The sequence below is a fragment of the Protopterus annectens genome, chromosome 4.part0 (assembly GCF_019279795.1).
Source record: "Protopterus annectens isolate FY-2018-M chromosome 4.part0, PAN1.0, whole genome shotgun sequence".
Lineage (NCBI taxonomy): Eukaryota > Metazoa > Chordata > Ceratodontiformes > Protopteridae > Protopterus > Protopterus annectens.
This window is the reverse complement of record NC_056733.1, coordinates 56,589,066-56,603,741: the sequence shown is the minus strand read 5'-3', so window position 1 is coordinate 56,603,741 and position 14,676 is coordinate 56,589,066. Positions and strand designations below refer to the sequence as shown.

The following is a 14,676-nucleotide window of genomic DNA, read 5'->3' as shown; positions in this document are numbered from 1 at the left end:
AAAATTATGTGCAGGAAATTTATGATGTGTTTGGCTAAGGCGTAAACCACCCCCTTGCTAAAACAGTAAAATTTATGGGCAAGTTTAATTGCTCAATTCTGGTTGTAAACCTCAGTCCCTTCCAAAATGTAGCTACACTGGGGGCACTGACCACACTATCATAACTCCACTAGTTTCCCCAATTGTAGCCCTTTCCAGAAGGTATTTAAAAGATAAATACTTCTGGTATATAATGGTGGGTATTGACCCTACTTTTTCAAACAAGTCAGGTTCAGTTCTGAAGATGTTCCAATTGTGGCTGATCTTTTTTAATACCCCCAAATGAAGGTTATAGGGCAAAATTAACGCTTTTTGGAAGTCCCCACTTTCAAGTTGGACTCTGAATTGCCATTACTCACCATCAAGCCACTTTCAACCCCCCCCCCCCAATTAGGGGAACCAAGTGCCTTCATATCTCTTCATTTGACAGGCTACCTCTTTTCTCCAACATCCTCTTAAAGCAGAACATTCGTTCAAAAACATTGTCACTCACCATATGGGCTAATCTCACTAGCTGGCCCTTGACCAATGGCCTCTTTTGATGGCAGGGGTGGCAGACATCAAAATGAAGCAATAAGTTGGAGTATGTAGGTTTTTGGTAAATGAAGATTTAAATCTCCCATGGTACCCTGTCCTTGAAAATGGTCACATCTAGATAGTGAACAAACTCTTCTTGAACTTCCATTGTGAATATAAAAAAAAATGGCACTTGAATTAATGTAAAGAAAATGGTGCTCAAGTCTTTCCTAACTGTCGGTCCAAAAAATAATGATGTCGTCCAAAAAAATGACCATAAAGGGACCAACTTTTCATAAATTCAGGTTTGAACACTACCAAATTCTCCCACTGTGCCAGCACCATGTTGGCAAAGGCCAGGGCACAGGCTGCTCCCATTGCCACCCCCTTCTCTTGCCAGAAGAGCTGGGTCTCAAAGGTCAAAAAGTTATTTTCAAGAATAGCTTCCATAAGGGCTCTAATAGTAAGCACCTTTCCTTGCTCAAAACCTGAGTCGTCACATAAAAAATCATAAAGTAGCTCTATTCCTTCATCATGGGGATGACCGAGAATAAATCACACGTCATTGGTTAAAAATAAAAGGTCACCAGAATATATTTTATTAGACACTTTAGATAACTCGTCCCATGAATCTTTATATACATAGATAAAGATATTCAGGACTCCTTTGGTATGAATATCCACATATTTGGCCAAGGGGAAGATTTTAGACCCCCTTTGGATCAACTATTGGCCTTAAAGGGGGGGGTCCAAAAAATACTCGTGTATTTTGGGTATCCCAAAAATGGTGGGGGTTCTGGGATAATTGACACGCAGAAATTCAATGCCAGAAAAAGTAATGTGCCCATTGTTCAACAATTCTTTGAACAAAACTTCTATTTTCTGGTAAGCTATATTTTTCTCATTGATGGATACCTCCTCATATGTGTTGTTGTTGTGTCTTTCGGCTTTTCCCGGTTACGGGTCGCCACAGCGGAACTCCGGTCCGCTAATGATTGGTAGCTGATTTTTACGTGCCGAGTTACCAGCCCTGACGCACAACCTTCAACGAAGGTACGCCCATTCACGCATGTCTCCACGCAGAAGACGCTCTAGCTGAGAATCGAACCGGACAGCAGATACCTCCTCATATGTGTCTGTGTACAAAACAGCAAACATCCTATTAATATAGTCGTTGGTATCCCATCACTACCAGGCCTTCACTTTTATCTGATTTCATTATTCTTATTTGTTTCATACCTGTGATGTCCTTCAATAATTTGTCCTGTCCCATATCTAAGTTGGAAGGTACTCTTCCCCTCTCCAAAACAGAGTTTCTGATATCATTTTCACATATTTTTTCAAATATGTTCACCAGGGGATGAAGCGGGGGATTGAAAGTACTGGGACGTTTACAGAGGGCATAGAGCACCCTTCTTCCATTATCAAAGTACATCCATAAATTAATTCTTCTAACATATAACTTCAATTGCATTAATACATCAATCCTTCCTGGTCTAGCTGGAACAAAAGTGAGCCCTTTTTCAAAAAGGTCAGCCCATCTGGTTGTAACGTCACTGCCACTTAAGAGTGTAGGTCTTAAAATCCCCTTTAGTGTTTAACACTATAGTCCCACCTTCAATGGATGGGACTACCAAGGTGTCAACAATGTGAAAGTTTTTATATTGGAAAAACTAAAAAGAAACTTAGGAAAAGGATATATCAACACCTTTATAACATGCAAAAGGGTGACGAAAGAAATGCCTTAGCCAAACACATCAAAAAATTTCCTACATATAATTTTAAGTTTATAGCGGTTGATAAGGTTGACCTAGGACCCAGGGAAGGTCCAGCACATTTGCATCTGGAATACAAAGAATTAAGGTGGCAATTAAGATGTAATGCCAGTCCCCCTCCACCAGGCCTGAATGAAACAATTTCTATAAGCAGCATTTTGAGGTTGAAAGCTGAACTAGCATTGTAAAATATTTAGTATTTTTATTAATTTTATGAACAAAATATTAATATATGCGATTGTTCATAATATATCGTTTTTTTTAATTTTTAATTGATTTTTTTTCAGTTGGTTAATTTGCAATGACAGTATGTGATTTTTAGTAATTATTTAAGGGCTGTGTTATTTTAAGTTTTGTATCTCTGAAGAAGTCGGATAAGACTAGTGACAAAAGTGCTCAGAACAATAAATGTGACTGTACAGGTTATTTAGAAGTTATGTACTCACCATAACGTTCCATCTGAGTAGGTGTATTCATTTGTCTGCAACCTGTGGGTTATGGATCCGATATCGGATCCGAACCGGCATGGTTTTCCAGCTATGGATCCAAGCTCTCAGCTCCTCCCCTCACCCATAATGCCCTGCTCTACCCTCATGACCTCAGATCGAGTTTGCCAAAGCAACAATACCCTAAAAAGGGTAACAAGGAATATGCAGGAAACTGAAAGGCCAGGGGGATAGGAGGGCGGGATGGTTGCAGACAAATGAATACACCTACTCAGATGGAACGTTATGGTGAGTACATAACTTCTAAATCTGAAGTAGGATATTCATTTGTCTGCAACCTGTGGGACAGAGTCCCCAGCTACCTGAATCTTGGGCGCCATCATGGAAGGATATTCCGGAGCACCGCGGAGCCAAAGGATGCTCTACCCCTAGATGCAAGATCCAACTTATAGTGAGAAATAAATGTATGAGATGAAGCCCACGTGGCTGCTGCACAAATATCATCTAGAGGAATCCTAGCCTTGAAGGCTGCCGAGGTAGATACTGACCGGGTTGAATGGGCATGAACACCCCGGTCGCGGCCTTCCTGACGCTTGATAAGCCAATAAAATGCACTGTGAAATCCAGCGGGACAGAGAAACTTTAGAAATTGGCTTGCCCAAATTGAATTTTGCAAAGGAAATAAACAGCTGGTCGGATTGCCTATGACCAGCTGTCCTGTTGAGATAAAATCTAAGTTGCCTGTGAACATCTAGTGAGTGTAGCTTATATTCACCTTTGTTTTCATACTTAGGAAGAAAACAGGGAGGTTAATGGATTGATTGATGTTTGCTTCAGAAGCGATTTTAGGAAGGAAGGACGGGTTGGTCCTGAGGAGACACGGTCCGGATGAAATACCAAGTAAGGAGGTTTAGCTGATAAAGCTTGAAGTTCAGAAACTCTCTTGGCTGATGTAATGGCTACCAAAAGGCTGTCTTGTAGGACAAGAATTTGAGATCCACCGTAGCGCTGGCTCGAAGGGGAGCGGTCAAGGCCTGTAGGACCAAAGAAAGGTCCCAAGGAGGAACTGCTTGTTTTATAGGGGCCTGAGAAGGAAAGTACCTTTAAGAAATGTTTTGCACAATTTGGCTGACATAAGAGGATTAGACTCTTGACCAATGTGATAGTGAGAAATTGCCGCCAGTTGAACTTTGACCGTGGAACTGCTGGCACCATCATTAAAGAGAGAGGTTAGAAAATCAAGCACTACAGGGAGAGGAACCGTGAAGGGATTTAGGCCTTGCCGCGCCCACACAGAGAAACGTTTCCATTTGCTTCGTAAACCTTTCTAGTGGATGGTTTATGAGCCGCCACCAAAATAGCCTTTACCGGTGAAGAAATACCGAGTCCTTATCAAGAGTGGAACTGGAGCAGCCAAGCGGTCAGCTTCAGGTTGTCCAGGTTCGGAGGAGGAATGCAGGATGGATGGGATATCAGATCCGAATGGGATCTAGAATCCAAGGAGGATTCACCGAGTGAGACCTTAGGAAGGGGAACCAGATCTGTCGAGGCCAGAATGGAGCAATGAGAATCATTCTGCAACCCACCCGAGAGGCTTTCTGAAGAACTTGTAGCATCAGAGGCAAGGGTGGATAGGCATACAGAAGACCGGGCGGCCAAGCATGCACCAGAGCGTCTCTTGGGGTACCTCCGGGAGGAGGTATTAGAGCGAAAAACTGTCGCACTTGGTGTTTGAGGGAGAAGCAAAAGATCGCATGAAGGGTTCCCCACCGTGCGAATATGCGTTCCGCTACTTGACAATTGAGAGACCACTCGTAAGGGGTCAGAATGGTGCGACTGAGCTTGTCCGCTAGGATGTTGGACCGACCCGGAATGTGCGTTGCTATGAGAAAGCGATTGGTGGAGATTGCCCATTCCCAAACTCTCATGGCCTCTCGACAAAGAGGGTAAGACCTTGTTCCCGCTTGCTTGTTGATGTACCAGACAACAGACATATTGTCCGATTGAATCGCAATTGTTCCCAAGGGAAGAAAGTCCTGAAGTGCTAGCAACGCTAAGAGCACTGCTCTCATCTCTAGAACATTGATATGCAGTAAGGTCTCTGAATCGCTCCACGTGCCTTGGACTGTCCGGCCGCAAAGTGCCCCCACCCGAGGCGGAGGCGTCCGTGGTCACCGTGGCGAGAGGGGAGAAGCACAAAATGGGCGACCCTGTGGAGATCCGGGAGTGGAGCCACCACAAGAGGGACCGCTTGCAAGCCTTGCTGATCGCTATGGGATGATGCATGGGAGAGCAAGGTATGACCACTGTACTAAGAGCGTCCACTGTAGAATGCGCATATTGAGCCTGGCAAGAGGAAGAAGTGCTATAGCCGAAGCCATGGACCCTAGAGCCCTCAGGACCAACTCCGCTGGAACAGAACTTGAATGGAGAATGGCCCGCACCTGGAGCTGCAGATTTAGAACTCTGTCCGCAGTGAGGAAGGCTCAGAACTCCTTGTGTCTAGTCTGGCCCCTATGAAATCTAAGAGCTGTGTGGGCCAGGTTGGACTTTTTGTATTTATTGTGATGCCCAGAAATGGAGCAAGATGGAGAAAGGAGTCTCGCCAAGAGAAGTAGATGCCTTGTTGGGGCGGTAAGGAGCCAGTCGTCCAGGTAGGGAAAGACCTGCACCCCTGAAGCCTCAGGTGGGCCGCTACCACTGCTAGTACTTTGGTAAACACCCTGGGGGCTGTGGTGAGACCAAAGGGAAGGACCCGAACTGGTAGTGACTGGCTCCCAGCCGAAGCGGAGAAACCTCCTGGCGCCTGTCCATCAGGATGTGGTAGTACGCATCCTTGAGATCTATCGAGCACATCCAGTGATTTTCTCCCAGAAGGGGAGAATAGATTGCAGAGTGACCATTCGAATTTTTCTTTGGGGACTGCCAGATTCAAGAGAGAGAGGTCTAGGATTGGTCTTAGTTCCCCGTCTTTTTGGCACTAAAAGAATCTGGAGTAGAACCCTGATCCGATCTGGTCTGGGGAACGGGCTGGATGGCTCTTTTCTTTAGCAGATGGCCAATTTCTGCCAAAGCGGCCTCCCGTTGACCGGGTGGAACGTCTGGGAGGGACTTCAACTTTGGAAGGTGAAGGAAAGGAATGCGATATCCCTGGATATGATTTGGAGAACCCAGCGGTCCGATGTTATGGACTCCCATGCCGCTAGGTGCCCCGAACGCCCCCGACTGCCTCCAGAGTAGAGCAGTCGGGCAACCCTCAGGGTTGCTGCGCGGCCGTTCAGAGAAAGGTTCCCTGGACCTGAAGTTTCTGGGAGCCCCTCTGCCTCTAGGGCGGCGTCCTCCCTGTCCTCCTCTGCCACGGAAGGACTGGTTGTCCGGAGCAGGCTGGGACTGCTGCGACTTCCTGAACCACATCTTCTTCTGACCCTTTTGGTTCCTAGAATAGGGCCTCTGGGGTGCAGAGAAGCGGATTCCGACGGCAGACAGCGTCTTCCGTCCTTCTCGCTCTGGGTCAACGTCTCGAACGGTCTTGCCAAACAGAGCAGAACCATCAAAGGGCGTTCGCACGACGCCTTGAAGGGCTCAGAAAAATCGCAGTGACGGAGCCAGGCCTGGCGTCTAGTGACCAGTCCTGTCCCGCAGCTCTAGCGGCGCCCGCTGCATGGGAGAGTAGCCGCATAGAAGTATTTGTGACTGACCTAAGAGTGGCCATTTTGGTGGAGTGCAGAACTCTGTCCTCCTCCGAAATGGACTCAGGGGATGCAGCGTATTCCTTAATAAGATCTCGCTGCATCCGAATAACATGTGCCAAATAGTTCAGCGCCCTTACCGAGAAGGTCGCCGAACTGAACATCCGCTTCCCCAAGCGGTCCATCATCCGAGACTCCTTGCTCGGTGGGTGGACTGAGGGACTCTCCTGAGCCAGTTCCCTCTTTGTGGCCGCCGCCATCAACATGGCATCTACAGGAGGCCCCTTACTCCAATGGGTCCTGTCGGAGGCGGACTAAGGATCCTATCCGGTCTTTTGGGAATTGGCTCCACGGTGTCCGGTTCCTTCCACGCCCTGGTGGTAATAAGGTCCACCAGGGGTCGGCAGGGGACACCCAAGAGGTAGACGGGCCCGTTTCAATGCCTCCAAGAACACGGACTCGTCGAGGAAGACTTGGGGCAGACCACCCCCTAATACGGAGCATTTCCATGATGTCTCCAAGGAGACATCCTCGGGGTGACCGTGGGGAGCCTTCCCTTCCTCCAAGTCCGTGTCTTCAGTGAGAGACTCGGGGAGTCAATGTGCCTCCTTTGCGTATGCTTGCGAGGGCCTCCTCTGGGGGCTGTCAGAGGAGTCCTCGCAGCAGCAATTTGCTCCATGGGAGCAACTTGGGGCACAGAAACGGGCTGTCCCAGGGGCCGGATGGTGGAAGCCTGGCCCAGTGCAGAGGGAGCGCTGGACGGAGCCGAAGCAAGTGCCGGGGTCCGGAGACCCTCAACAGAGCCCTCTCCACTACATCAAAAGCCGAAGGGGAGCCGACCTCGACCAAAGGATCCGACAATCGGCTCCCCTCGGATCCGAAGAGTGGATCGGAGCCGGCGCCGGGCACTCGGATCCGGGGACAGTGCGCTCCGACACAGACGGCGCCGGCGAGCACTGATCCCCGGATCCGAGGCTCGGATCCAGGCTCCGAGATCGGGTCCGACGCACTGAGGGCAGGGTCGGATCCGGTACCAAGTACTATCGGCTCCGACCTTCCCGGCTCGGCTGCTCGGCTCCAGTTGCTCCGAACCCGGATAGCGGGTCGGAGAAGGAGCAATAGGCTTAAAAAAGGGTGTTGAGCTCCCGAGGGGAGGCAAGAGCACTCCCATCTGCATCTGGGCCTGGATGAACCTTCTCATCATCCGGTCCAGATCAGCATCAGAAAGGCTATGGGTAGATCTCGAAGAGGCTACCGAGGTAGGCCTGGAGTGCCTCCTCGATAGCCTCGACGGAGATCGGGTCTCCTCCTCCTCAGGACCCGGTGAGAAGCACACAGGGGACCGGAGCCGAGAAGGAGGAGACCGAACCGACGGAGCCGGGAGAAGCCGCTTGGCTGGCGGGCCGAAACAGAGGTCTCGGCCGCCGCTTGTGGTGCTTCTCCTCCGGTCCTTTAGCTGCATCCCTCTCCTCTCCAGAAGCGGGAGTTTGAGTCCCAGGAGCAGGAGGGTGCCACAGGGGAACAACTGCAGAAACAGTAGTCCCGAAGGAGCGGAGGCGGGCCGAGTCCGGCGGTAAAAGACCCGCCAAGACCAGCTTGGTTCTCCGCTCCCTCAGTGCCCTCGGGTTGAACCCTGCACAAATGGAACAACCAGATGTGAGGTGTTCAACCCCAAGACACTAACACACCGAGTGTGGCCATCAGCGGTGAGAGCTTATGGCCACACTCGAGCATTGAAAATATAGATTTAGGCTGTTCAGCCATAATCTATAAAACCTAAAGTTACAGAAAGTAACTTAAACAACAAAAAAAACACACAGGCCTACACACACACTCTACGCAGCGAGGGAGGGAATAAAAATTATTACTTTAACTTAAAATAAACTCAAAACAGTCTATATTAAAGGGAAACCTACTACTTTCACACAAATTTAGTTAAAGAATCAAAAAATTTTCTGTTTTTAAACAAGAAAAGAGTTCACTTAGCTGAGAGCTATGTACCCACATCCAGTTACCAGCGCGGCAAACAAGATCTGAGGTCATGAGGGTAGAGCAGGGCATTATGGGTGAGGGGAGGAGCTGAGAGCTTGGATCCATAGCTGGAAAACCATGCCGGTTCGGATCCGATATCGGATCCATAACCCACAGGTTGCAGACAAATGAATATCCTACTTCAGATCCATAGTTTCGTTTTTTGTTTTTCCAGGCAAGTCCAAATGGACAGAAAACAAGTTTCAGTATTGGCCATGGGAGAAAAGCTCCAGAAAAATACAAAACTTATAAAATTAAAGTATACAAATACAGAACTACAAAAATACAAGAATGAAAAATGCAACAGTATATGACTGTACAGTTTATAAGAAATGAAAACTGCAGCAAATATCGCTGTACCATTTAAAAATAGTCATTATAAAAATAAGACGAATGGTGAGGTAATGTGAACTAAGCTTCACACAACTAAGAACCTAAAACAAAGTAAGAATATCGTCCAGTACTTTCTGGTTTCTCATCTCACTCAAGAGATGGGATGTATACACGACATAGCCATGCTATCCTCTATTCTCCACTGTCATACTACAACAAAAAAGTTGGCATATTTTCTTCAAGAAGATTAATCGATGTAAAATACCACAGACACAAAAATTTTGATTCTACATTTAGCTGTACAGTGGCTCTTTGATGGTCAACAGGCCGTAAAAACAATAAAGATTGATGGAGGTCCTGGGGTCAAGTCACAGTCAAAGGACCAACGCTTCCCTTCATATTGTACCATTTAAACAATGCCTTACCAAACTCCATCTACTTTGTGTGGGTGTGTAATCTGATCATAAAAACAACAACCAGGAGTTTCCTAGTTGAAAGGAATCTGCTTAAGAGACATCTCGCAAACTAGCTGCACAATGCTTCTCAGATGGTCCAGAAGCAACAACATGGTGTGTGCCAGAGATCCTTGGCTCAACTTCCAGTCACACGCCTAAAGTTTTCTTTCATATTCCAAGATAAAAACAGTGCTTTAGAAGTGGTTTTCTTCTGCATTTGTGCATGTGTAGGTATGTAACCTTACCTTTAAAAAACTTGCTACTATTCATTTTATTTTTTTTAACTTGCTAGAGGTTTCATAGCTGAAAAGGGAAAGGACTTTGCCGAAAGAACAGGGTCGAGAATGGCTGCACAGTGGTTCTTCTATAGTCCATAGGCAATGGCATCAGGATAGACTGCGGGAGGGCCTGGGTTAAAATCTCAGTCAAAGGCCTACCTTTTCCCATCATATCTCATAATAAAACCAATGCTTTAGCAACGGTTTGTTACTGCAGTTGTATTTGTGGACATGCTCAATTTGACAAACATATGGTAGGAGGGTTTCCTAACTGAATGGGAAAAGGATTTGTTTAAAAGTCAACACACAGCCCATGTGCACAGTATCTCTTTGATGGTCCACAGGTAACAAAAACAACATGGCTTGGTAGATGTCCTGTTTTCTACTTCTGGTCAAAGGCTATATTTTCTTTTCACATTCTAAAAACAATGCCTTTGTAGGAGATTTCTATTGTGCTTTTGTGTGATTAGGCTCCACTGCTGGGCAGACAACTGAAAAGGAACTGCCAAATAATACTGGTGGAAAATCAAGCTGCAGCAGATGAGCACAAAATAAAAACATAAGCAAACAACATTCAGATAAAATATCTGTGACCAAATGTCAAAGTCAGCCCTTTTCTGGTAACACTTAAGAATCATCTGGTATTTTTATTTTATTTTTTTTTTAACCCAAGATGACACTGGTCCACCTTGCACATTGGCATCCCTGGGATAAAGGCAAAACAGAGAGAGATATAAGAGAGGCAAAACTGCACAAAAGCAATGGTAAATAACAAAAGGCAGGATTACATGCAACTTGCATTACTATGCAGTAACACTGTTTAATGTTTATATGCAATATATACAAACAGAACTGGAGATGAGACAGAAAAGAGTAGGGAATTAAAGGAGGAGAGAAGGTTAGGGCAGTAAAATAAACAGTTGAAGAAAAGAAGAGAGGAGTAGGTTGAAAGAAATCATGAACGAGATACATAGGAGGTTGACTATAAATGGAGGTAGCTTGCAGACAAAAAAACAGGAGCAGGACATGGAGGAGGGAAAAGCAGTTTAAATTAAATTAGAGATAGGGTAAAACAGCAGCTACATTTATGTTAGAAATGGGGTAAAATAGTTACATGTATCAGGGTAAGTTAAAAGCTTAAGTTCTGAACAAAATTTGGGAAAAAATTTACTTTCTTTTAGGTATATGTATATGGTGATGGGGGATTCTCGGAGTTTGTGGCAATTAATGAAAAGGCATGGTTAATGTAGTGTATGTATTATGGGGGAGAGGCTGGTCTGCAGGATGGCAGAAGTCTTAGGAAGCAGATGAAACTACTAGAGGAAGATGCTCAGTTAAGGAACAGGAGGAGTCTTCCACCTTTTAATTTCCATGAATAAAAGTAGATGGCAATCGCCCACAACCATACCCCCCACCCCCACCAAGAAGACGAAAATCTTTAATCATTCCCTAAACTTGGTCTAAGAGGAGGAATTAACTTTATAGACTATTTACACACAGAAACAATGGGAGGACTCACTGTGAAGAGACGTGAATGGAAAGATTAATGGCAATAACCAACCTGCACTGTTTCAAAGCCTGGAAAAAGTATACAACAGTTTTAATGTAAAGGACGTGTTAGTCAAGATACCAAGGAAATTCCTTTTTTTTTTTTTTAAATCAAGTACTAGATTGGATTATAGGAAAAGAGAAAGGCATAAGAGAATTATAAGTGAAAGACCTACTCTGATGGAGTTTTTCATTAAATCTAGAACAGAAACCTCTGCTAAAAAAACGGAATAATTAGTAAGACAAATAAAATATTGTATGATAACTATTAAGAATCAGAGGACGTCAGAAATGATTGGGAAGAAAGACTCAAAAGCAAGTTACAACAGAACAAAGGGAGGACATACGTACGGCTCCCAAATACATAAAGTCCAGAAGGCTTGGGATCTTTGCTTAAAACTGTTTGCATAAGTATTTTGATATCCCAAGCAGACTTCAAAGTATTTTTCCTTGCTAGACAGCAAATGTTGGAGGGTATGATCAGGAAGAAATAGTTAAGTGGAAACATATGTTTGGGAGTAATGAGGTGGTAAAGTTTAAAAATTTCCTACAGAGCACTCTGTAAAAAAAAAAATATTGGATGAACAAATGGCTATAACTAAGGAAATGGTTCTTTTGAGCTAGGACACTTTATCTGAATTGCCTAGACACAGTAAGACCTTGTTAAGTTTAATTCTGTTGGCTGCCAAAAAAAATTAATTAGTAGAAAATGGCAATCAAAATCTAAACAAACTGTATCTGATGTAGTGAATATTTAAGAGACACAATAACTAAGTGGAATCTTTAGAAAAGGGAAGAAGTAAATTACACAGAAACAAATGGAAACTGCGGGGGACAAAACACGCAGAAATGTTCAAGAGGAAGACAGCAGTTTAAGGGAAGGCAGGAACTGTTCAATTTATGTAATATTGGACCAATGATACTATAAAAGAAAGAAACCATATGTGATATATACTGTATGTAAATGGAAAAAATGCTAATATGATTTGTTTTCTTTTCTATTAATGTATGTTTGCCTAGGAACAATATGTACAGAATAATGTTCTAGAGGAGTACTGATGACAGTTATAAAAAAAATAACATATGTGATGTGTAATGAATGTAACTAGAAACCTAATATGATTTTTTTTTGGTGGTGCTGTGGTAGCGTTGTCGGCTCACAGTAAGATGCTGACCGGTTCGACTCTCAGCTAGAGCGTCTTCTGCGTGGAGACATGCGTGAATGGGCGTACCTTTGTTGAAGGTTGTGCATTAGGGCTGGCAACTCAGCACGTAAAAATCAACTGCCAATCATTAGCGGACCGGAGTTCCGCTGTGGCGACCCCTAACTGGGAAAAGCCGAAAGACATCAACAACAACAGCATTAATGTATGTTTGCCTATGTCTTAAGTGATAATTTAATAAAGGTGTTTAAGCATGGAGTACTAGACTGGATTTTTTTTTACTTCCACTGGCACACAAAACAGGACAACACAGACATCAAAATGAAAACTATCTTTGGCTATTAGCATAAACCTCAGCACACCAACTCCCAAATGCTGCACAGAGGGGTCAGTATTTCAGGTATAGCATCCATCTCAACCTGGGACCAGAACGTGCAGTCTTCTGTTCTAGAAGTGGATAAGTATGCAAATATACCATACTGACAACTTAAGGGCTAATGTACTTTAAAAGTCTGAAAGTAAGTTGGGGTAATCAGTGGGCTTCTTTTTAAACAACCCTACAATAACCAAAAAGTGTATTTTTGGTACCCACCTTGTTGAAAACCCAAATTTCTCCATTCACTGTTGGCCTTGGAACCCCATGACCGTTATAGTGGAAAAGGACTCGCTCTTCCTTTGCATTTCTGCGCAAGGATGTACAAAGTTTCTTCACCTCATCAACAGTAGGGTCCAGACTCTGCTTGTAGCGTGCCTAAAATTAAACATTTAAAAAAATGTTAAGAAATTTCTGGAACATCCAGTAAAAAAAAAAACAGTGATCATAAAGCTGCCCATAATAAAAGAGTGGCTGCTAACCCACCTTTACTAATTTAAACAATAAAATGAAACCGCAAAACAAACACTTATTTACATGCAAAACTGCAGGACAAAACACATTCATTCATGCACAGATGCTGATAACTTAGTAGTGTTTATACTTTAGATTTTTTTTTCAATACTTTTTATTTATTCTTTTCATTAAACTAAAATAGCATACATAATAGCACAGATAGATGTGAGACTTCATCACAGTAAACAGTTGTTATACATTGAGGGTAGTATAAACATAAAATAAGACAATCAATCAATATTATTTACATTATATACATAGATGCTTTCAATATTCAGGGGAAAAAATGTTTAATTCAGTGTGAGTTGTTGTGATTAAGCATATACCTTATGAGATAAGAGAAAAACAAGAAGAAATAAAACAAGGAGTAGGAAAAAGGAGACAATTTCTTGGTCTATGGATATCTTTTAATAAGGGATCTCTTATTTGTATTTAAGTCTGAAACATTGTCATGTGTTAGGCCAGAAGAACATTGAAGATCTGTTCCCATAATTTCCTGTGATTAATGTTTTTATTCCCTTTATCAATTAGAATTTTATGTGCTAAAAAGATACTTTAGATTTTTAATTCACAGGCTACAATTGCATACTCAATACAGTCTACCTAGCCCAAAATTAAGCAAGCTAGTAAATACATACAACCTAAAAAGATGCAGCTTTCGTTTCTAATTACAAGATCTGCTCTGCTCAAAATAAACATACATGAACATATTATTACTGAATCTTATATACTTCAGATGCACTTCTGGGTAGATTAGTCTTTAAATGCATTGTCATTAAAAGTTCTTCATCTATTTAATCGCAGAGCTGTCTTCTGAGATTTCATTTTAATTTACAGGTTCTGTAATTAGTCTGCAAGTGTTAAATGAATGGGACAAGGATTTTACTATTTTAAACAATACAGATTTCAGAACTCGAATATTTTGTAACCTGCATGTGACTTTCTGCAATGGTCAACTACTGAAGTGCAGAAGAAACAACTCTAGCAATCTTAGGAGGAGACACGAGTGACAACTTTCAAAAAAAAAATCCATCTTAATTACATGGCATCAATAATTATACCCATGAGCTTTCAGTGTAATGTCCAGTCAATTTTGTGCATCCATATCTATTGAAAATTAAAACAGATTCTATGCAATTAACGCTCAAAGCAGGCTAACAATATTTTCAGTCATAAATATGAGCAGAAATATGTCTTGTGGTGAAGGAGTACTCTGACCAAAAGTGTCAAATTTCATAAAAATCCCATGTTTTTTTCCAATAATCACAGTCCAAATTCACTATTTACTAGAATTCAAAAAATTAAAAAAAATGGAAAAGCAATGTCCCTGCTCTTGACAAATTCTGATGAAGCAAGCAAGACAATATCAGAAAAAATCACAGTCAGAGTCCTTAAGTTAAACTATTCTGTGTCAAACCCTTGAGTCACTCCACATATGTTGTTGTTGCCTTTCGGCTTTTTCCGGTTAGGGGTCATCACAGCGGAACTCTGGTCCACTAATGATTGGCAGTAGA

The 14,676-nt window shown here is 43.3% G+C and overlaps 1 protein-coding gene across 1 annotated transcript in view; it reads right to left on the bottom strand.

The window, feature by feature from the left end:
- RPTOR (regulatory associated protein of MTOR complex 1) overlaps window positions 1-14,676 on the bottom strand; it is a 5,042,670-nt gene that overhangs the window by 3,855,780 nt on the left and 1,172,214 nt on the right. Inside the window, exon 4 of the mRNA XM_044068087.1 lies at window positions 12,866-13,024. Coding sequence (XP_043924022.1) covers window positions 12,866-13,024 — 159 coding nt within the window. The remainder of the gene's footprint in view (window positions 1-12,865; window positions 13,025-14,676) is intronic.